General features: G+C 39.6%; 1 protein-coding gene across 7 annotated transcripts in view; it reads left to right on the forward strand.

Moving 5' to 3' along the window:
- Window positions 1–7,577, forward strand: part of LOC109474830 (LIM/homeobox protein Lhx2-like) — a 34,599-nt gene extending 27,022 nt beyond the window's left edge. For all 7 annotated transcript variants that reach the window (XM_019775252.1, XM_019775297.1, XM_019775289.1 and 4 more), the window contains exons 4-6: window positions 3,283–3,463; window positions 5,988–6,181; window positions 7,290–7,577. In XM_019775252.1, the coding sequence (XP_019630811.1) occupies window positions 3,283–3,463; window positions 5,988–6,181; window positions 7,290–7,544 (630 nt within the window). In that variant the 3' untranslated portion in view covers window positions 7,545–7,577. The remainder of the gene's footprint in view (window positions 1–3,282; window positions 3,464–5,987; window positions 6,182–7,289) is intronic.
- The last annotated feature ends 635 nt before the right edge of the window (window positions 7,578–8,212 follow it).

Below are 8,212 nucleotides of genomic sequence, written 5' to 3' on the forward strand. Positions count from 1 at the left end.
AAAGAGAGAGCTGCAAACATACGAAGGGAGAGGACAGAAAGAGAGAAAGAGAGAGAGAGGCCGGCAAACATACGAAGGGAGAGGGAGGAAAGAAAGAGCGACACAGAGAGACACAGAGAGAAACAGTAAGAGACGGCAAAGAGACAGAGAGAGACAGATAAACAAAGAGGTCAAAAAGAGAGACAGACACCCAGGCACACAGAAAGAGCTAGGCAATGCCGGCAGACAGATAGACTGAAAGGAACAAAATGACAGAAAGAGAAACCAAAAAAAGAGTCAAAATATCGTAAAAGGGAACTGACAGAACTCTGTTGTACACAATTCATGTTCTATTTGGCTTTAATCTCCGCAAAAATACCACAATTTCAAAAGAATTCCTTGCATACATACTACCCTCTGCAATTTTACAAGTCAGTACTTGTTACCAATGTCACTAAATCGCATTCAAATTACATGTTACTGAGCAATTTTTCCATATCCGGAAAATGAGCTTTATTACCATTTTAAAGCCCAGCGGGGAAATGCTCAAGCGGCCGTGCCAGGTTCTAAATTGGCCTCACAGGGATCGTGAAAAAAAGTGGTCAGTCACAGACAGAGAATTGTTCGATCGTCACAAATGACGCACGTGCTAAATCGGGTGGCACGTTTTCTGACAGACCATGGTTTATGACACAATGGTGCTCACCTATATTTCATAATAACAGTCCACTGAGTGAGCCACGCGTTCAACCTCTTACGCAAGTGTCGGCCCACTTGCATCACAAAAGCGCCCGCTCTTACGATATTACAATACATGATCCTATATTCCCATTATACAACAAGTGGGGCCAGTTTTCTCAGTAGGTGGTACGGAGAGGGGGTAGAATTCAGGGACATCTTTGAATTCGATTTCTTTCTAGTGACGCCAGGGAAAATTTGAGGTAATTGATATTATGGCTAACGGTTTACCGAGTTCAGGAGACGGATAGTTTTCTGACTGGACTTGAAACTGGAACATGAAAGCGGCTGTAGAAGTGACCATAGAAGTGTTTAAGTGTTCTTGACAGATTTCACGTGGGCTCAGATCAAATTGACCCTAACGAGGTGGAGGTCCGGTCTTGTCACCTATTCGTCAGGCCGGTAGGTCAACACTGCCGACCGACAGGTCCGGAAAGATAAGAGATAGAAGGATAACAAAAAATACACATTTTCTTAAAGGTATCCAATGCAATTTCAGGGCGGCAAAACTGGATTTCAAAGCTAATTTTCTGATTTTCACGATTTTAAAGGCATCCAGAGCAGTTTTTATGACTTAGAAACCCGATTTTCAAAGTAAATATTCTAGTCATTTATCTACATACTGAGTTCAAACTACACTATCTCAATGTATATTGACCCTCTTGGAGCAAAGATTCCCCAAATGCTGACGAAAAATGGTTACTGGAAGGGCCCTGGGCTGATTTTTAGGGAACCACCCAGAAAATAAAGGACTCATCTTGGAGCTTGTTTCTGCAGTTTTAAACGCCCAAAGTATAAAATACTGGCTCAAATGTACATGTGCTAATGTGAAGCAGTGTGTGTCAATATCACAAAGATTGCCTTACTCAGCTATTTCCAGTTTTGCTGCCCTGAAATCGCATTGGATGCCTTTAATGTAGTAAACTGAATCAATACTACCTTGTAGCATACTGATGTCTGTGAGGCAAAAATGCGATGTCACTGACGGAAAACGGTTGCTTGTTGTTTATTGTGTGGTTCTAGTTATTTATGGGTGAGACCAAAAAATAAAGAGATGCTTCACGTAGCTTGCTTTTGGGCTATTTCTAAAGCTTGAAGTATGAAATGATAACCCTAAATGCCAATATCATATCAGAAAGATATCCCAATTTAGAATATTTTTCGTTTTGCCGACCTGATATTCGTATTGCACTGGGTGCCGTTGACGCATAATTGAGCCCGTAACATTATTGAATTTATTATTATATAACCATCTTTTTCGGTCATCACGACATATCTTTTATATTTCTGTATAATATTGCGTTCTTTTTTCTTCTTACTATTATACCTGTATGTATATAATATTCTGTAATTCCTCATTTATTTATTCATTAGCTTTTGCTGCACACGACTATACTCATAGCTAGTCCTAGGTCTACAATTTCATAAATTTCCGCTGCCAATTTGCTTTTAAAAAGCGGAATTAAAGTTACCTGCAAGACAACAACAAAGCAGAGCGTTAGCTGTCACCATATAGCTGTAGAACTAGAAATAGTACTGATCACTATATGAAATAGCTACTCGTATGTATGGAAACATGACAAGATTAACCAAGAAGGGGATCCGTACATAAATGGATATGAAAGTAATGCATATATGTATGCTAGAACACATACATCTGAAACTTTACGCAACGGGAATGAAAAAAAGAGCAAATGAAGAGCAAGTTATATGTCAGATGAGTGGTTGTTTAGTAGGAAATGTTTTAACATGTTCAACACATAGTGGCGAAATAGCTAGCTAATGCTAACGTCCCCACTGGACATAAAAAATAATAACAACATAACACAAAAATATCAAGTAGGGAAGGTCAGACATACAGGAACAGAATTAATCAATTAAGATGATGTTATGTGAATACAGTAAAGAAAATCAATGAAGAAATCGCTGCATAACTGTGTGATAGCGAGAACATGCCTTATAATTTTGACTAATTGTTTCGGTTGACATGTCTTGTTTCTAATGATTGATTACTTGTACTCTTTGTTCATATTATTTATCATCTCTATGTTTCATTATTTGAATATTATTATGTTAATTCTGTCCCACACTGTACATATTATTAATGTGATTTATGTCTATGTCCTTTGTAACTGTTCTGTTGTGCTACCTTGGAAATTAGTTATCCTAAACTGAAGGTACTACCCAACTGTTTTTAAGATCAATAAATCAATAAATTTGAGTGTTGACATATGACATTAGAGGTAATCCTTTGATTAATATACAGTAGCAATAGTACTTTCAGAAAAAAAATTGATAGAATTTTTGATTAAAGATTAGAATAGCAACGTTATTAGATTTAAGTAGAGATAGTAGGTTTGATAAGTATATCTTACACGTAGAACTTCACGTTAGCAAAATAGTCTTATATCACCACATTTTTCTTGTCAATGTCTGTTTGCAATTAGCCCTCGGGCATGAATTTGCAATAAACAACTTATATTTGATATCTAAAAATGGAATATTCAAATGTACCAGTCTGTCAAGGAGGCGTATACGTTATTGAGTACAATGTTTGTTTTCCAGGGCAGTGCTATATACTGCAGATATCACTACGAGACGTTTATGCGATCTGACGGGAGATACGGAGCGGCCATGGGGACCAAACCTCTGCCCCACTCCCCCTACTACCACAGCCCGGCCGGCGTCTCCTACCGAGGCCGCCCCAGGAAAAGAGGCGATTCTGACTCCTACTGCAGCGTTCCAGGTACATAGCTGGCATCCTAACTTCTCGAAAGATAATGATAGCATTCTAGCTCTGGTGTTGTGGCTGTGTGCAGCGTCTAGTGTGGTCTATCAGCCCTATATTGGCATAGTAGTTGGGACAAAAGAAAGTTGAGATGTTGTAGAAGCTAGTAGCAGTAGTAGACTTAGTAATTGTGTTAGCAGAAGCAGAAGTAGTAGTAATAGCAGTAGTAGCCGTAGTAGTAGTAGCTGTAGTTGTAGTAGTAGTACTAGTAGTAGTAATCACTATAGTACTAGTAGTAGTAGTAGTAGTAGTAGTAATCACTATAGTACTACTAGTAGTAGTAGTAGTACTAGTAGTAGTTGTAGTAGTAGTAGTAGTAGTAGCAGTAGTAGTAGTAGTAGTAGTAATTGTATTGATACAACGTATGACAACTCGTATAGCAATTTTACAAAACCTATCTACTCTACAAAAGACTATCTAGTATATAGTATGAGACTACATGAATTCGTTGTTGACATGAATATCTAACGTCTATATATCTAGGTTCTTTTTACATGAAATGAACAAAACGTTCTGTTCAACAGAATTCATGTATACTAGTACTAGTAGACTTAGATCTTTTGAATAAAGCAAACTAAAGAATACAACGGCTGAAATTCATAATACGTTGTTAAATCTAGCTCTCAAACGCAATTTCCGTTTGTGACAATAGCTGTTTTTCCTTCAATTTTTTTTATGAATGATAACCATGATCAAATCAACCCATCGTTTGGCACGATATATAGAATGTAGTGAAGTATCTTTGGCCTTAAGTTCATTTGTTGTCTGAAAACATATGAGCTCATCGCAAATAAATGCTTTTGTTCATTGCGCTTAAACTTGCTACCACTACAGACATTCAACGCAATTTCAGGGGCAGCAAAAGTGAATTTTCAAAGTCAATTTTCGAGTCATTCTTTTAATGTAGTAAGTCGAATTATACATGTACCTATCCCATAGCATACCGTTATCTGTGAGGCAAAAATGCGATGTCGCTGACGAAAAACTGTTGTTTTTTCATAGTATGTCTGTTCTAGCTATTTAGATTAATGATTGGTTCCCAAAAAAACAAAGAGACACTCATGTAGCTTGTTTTGGGGCTATTTCAAAACCTTCAAGTATGAAATGGTGACGAAAATGTGCTACGAAATGGCAATGGTAGACAGATTTCCTCAGAATATGTTTTGTTTTTCTTCTGCAGCCCTGAAATTGCATTGGATGTCTTTAATTTTCTGGTTGAGGGAGATACTATCATAATGTCTGAGTTTGTTGTGTAAAACATGGCCTCCACTGAGCTCACAACTCTTCATACACAGTTTCTATCACAAATCTTTTTATCTGTAGAATGTCCTACCAAACAGATAAGGGCAATCCATGCGTATTTCCAGAGCTGGAGTTGTATTCTCGAGATGTAGGATCGGTTTAGACTGAAGATAGATCATGCATGACTTCTATGGGATGCCATAAATTGTGCCCGGGCTCTAATTGGCAGTGTTTTTGGGGCGGTTGGCTACTGTATTTCATCTGGAATGACCCGGGCCGGCACCAGCGAACAGCCGCACGGTCCAACCCGCCCGACTTCTCACGGAAAGTCATGGAGACCGCCTCTCAGAGGACACACTGCCTCAGCGAGATTTCGATGGCGGGAGAGATGAAAGCGCGCGAGCCGAATTTTTGGGAAATCTGGCCCGAACGTGGCTTATATCAGTTTTATCAATAATTTGGAGGTAGGGTTCACGGGCGGACGGCGTCACCCGCTAAGGAAATGGTATTTAAGGTCCGCATGTCGCCATCGTTTCCTCAAAGTCTCTCAGAAGAGTCAAGTAACGCCTTTATCTGCCGGGTCTTGGCAGAGGCCGGTGCGATATGGGTTTACTAAGACTGTTCCCTATGTTCCTTACTACTTCGAACGTCCACATCACTCTCAAACCTACAAAACTGTAATGTTTTTGATGTAGTCCAAAACTTCATTTACTGTACGGGTAGATTCTCGTCATTGATAGATCACCAATTTGTTTGTATTTATCTTGGTTTTATCCACCTTGTAACTATGCATGTATCTTGTAAATGTGTTTTATACTCGTTGTATGTTTTTGAGTAGAATGTGTTATATAAGGAGCTTTTGCTTTTTGCCCAATACTCAATAAATATATGTGAATAAATAGATAAATACTAAGACTGCTCCCGTCGGCATTAGTCGTGTGAATGTCGTACAATAGCAAGCTGAGGGCATTCTAGGGACAGTTGTTGATGTCGTACAGAATTTAGATGTCTTGTGAAGGAAAAGGTTGTGTTAGAGCATTGTCTTTGGTCGGTTCTGACTGCTTGAAAATTCACATACACATACACATGCACAAATACAGACACATACACACACACACACACACACATACACACACACACACACACACACACACACACACACACACATACACACGCATTTTGCGTTGAACCTGTGATGTAAGCGTATGATTCCACTAAACTTCAACGTTTCCCTCCGTAGGGTCCAGTGATAATGAGAACGACCTTGACCTTGACGGCCATGGCGGCGCCACGAAGACCAAGAGAATCCGGACGTCGTTCAAACATCACCAACTGCGCACGCTCAAGTCGTACTTCGCCATCAACCACAACCCGGACTCTAAAGACCTGCAGCAGCTCGCACAGAAGACAGGACTGACCAAGAGAGTCTTACAGGTAGATATTCCATGGGTCAGACCCCACATTCACATATCGGTACCACATGTGGTGGGGTGGGGTGGGGTGGGGTGAGGTGGGGTGGGGTAGCGGCAGAGTGCGCGACTCGGAAGCTAGAGGTCCCGGGCTCGAGTCCTGACATGTCACCGATCTTGTGCCCTTGGGAAATGCACTTTACATGACTTTCCTCTCCTTGCTCAGGTGAAAATGAGTATTGTCCTGTCATGTATTTGTCCCCTAAGTTGATAAAACTTGAGTGTGTCGTCGCCACGTCTGGTGATTACATGTTGGAATAATAAAAAAAAAAAACTGAGGTGGCAAATTCTCACTATGATTTTCGAAAAGTACTGTGTCTGTAGAATATATTTTGCTTTGATAGCCGTCCTCTCTAGCGGACCAACTCTCTCGGCATGTTATCTCTCTATTTGGCCAATTTCTATTTTTTCAGCCGCCTCCCGAAGTCTGGTTGAGGCTACGAAAATGTCAAAGCAGGACACTTTCAAATACTGCGGCAGGAATGAACGTATGGTGGCCAAATTATGTAATTATGTTTCTATGTAATTCAAAAAGAGAGACAACTGTAACTGGTACAATGTATGGCAAAAATGAAATAACAAGGGTAGATAACCCATAATAGTACTAAAGCTTATCTATTGTGTTTTCTTAAGAAGTGTATTATTACATTTCATAATTCAGAAGATATGTTAGTTATTTACAATATGGTGTAGCTTTTGCAGTGATAGTATCAAACATTCTATTGAGTTTATTGAGGAAAAACTCTCCTTTAGCTGCCCACCCGAGGGTGGCAGCTATTCTTCCAGGAGAGAGTATACACATAAACGTAACAATATATCAACATATATATATACATATATACATAAACATGCACAATATATATACAAATATACAATATCTACGTCAAAGAAGCCACGTGACAAGCCCCACTGGGTCAGTCTACTGAGGAAGACCAGAGTGACTGGTCGAAAGCTCTAGGTGAGAGAATTTTTTGTGTTGGATCTAAAGTTTTAACTTTAAACATGTAACTAATAACACAGATGAACTTTCATGATATTATACAATATCTAATATTTTTTCCTCCATCCCGTAGGTTTGGTTCCAGAACGCCCGCGCCAAACACCGGCGTAACGCCCTCCGTCTGTCCGATGACGGCCGGGACAGCGGCTCGGGTGTCGGCATGGACGTGGCGGTGTCGGCCTCCCCGACGTCTCTGTCGGGACCAATCAGCACCTCCAGTTCCCCGACTCTACCCGACCTCTCTCCGAGAACAACCGAAGCCTTTTCCGCCTTAACCAACTCCCCCGGCCCGAATGTCGAGTCAGCTTGTACCCTCGCCTCCCTATAGACATCGGCTTCTGTTGTCTCTTAAAGGCATTCAATGTAAAAAATTCAGGGCAGCAAAACCCCCTTTTATTCAAATTCAATTTTCTTGTCATTCTTTTAACGTAGTAAGTTAAATCAATTCTACCACAGTGATATCTGTGAGGCAAAAATGCGATGTTATTTATTGAAAACTTGTTTTATATTGTAGGATGGTTCTAGCTTTTATGGTGGTACCCAAAAATAAAGAAACACCTCACGCAGCTTGTTTTGGATATTTGAAACGTTTTAAGTATGAAATGGTGAAAAAAATGTGAGAAGAAACGTAAGTAAATGTCATTTAAATTAATATCAGATAGATTTTCTCATACAATATACATAAATAAATATTTTGGTTTGATGTCCTAAAATTGCATTGGATGCCTTTAAACTTGCCTTCGATTTTTTACATGGTAGAAGATTTAAAAAAGACGTTGGTGTTTCGTCTGTGGCCTTGTGGATATTTCACAGTTCTGGGGATGTTTTAGTCACAACAGAAGCAAGTGATACTTACAAAAAACCATACTGTGTATGTGAATCTAAAGTTTGTTGTTATGTATTCAAGTGTGAGTGAATTTGAGAAATTTTACTGCACTACTTTAATGTCAAAAAAGTGTAGTCGTCACTTTTGCTGTTGCATCAAAAATCCGTGTG

Source organism: Branchiostoma belcheri, unplaced genomic scaffold (genome assembly GCF_001625305.1).
Source record: "Branchiostoma belcheri isolate BF01 breed outbred unplaced genomic scaffold, Haploidv18h27 scaffold102, whole genome shotgun sequence".
In the NCBI taxonomy this organism is placed as follows: domain Eukaryota; kingdom Metazoa; phylum Chordata; class Leptocardii; order Amphioxiformes; family Branchiostomatidae; genus Branchiostoma; species Branchiostoma belcheri.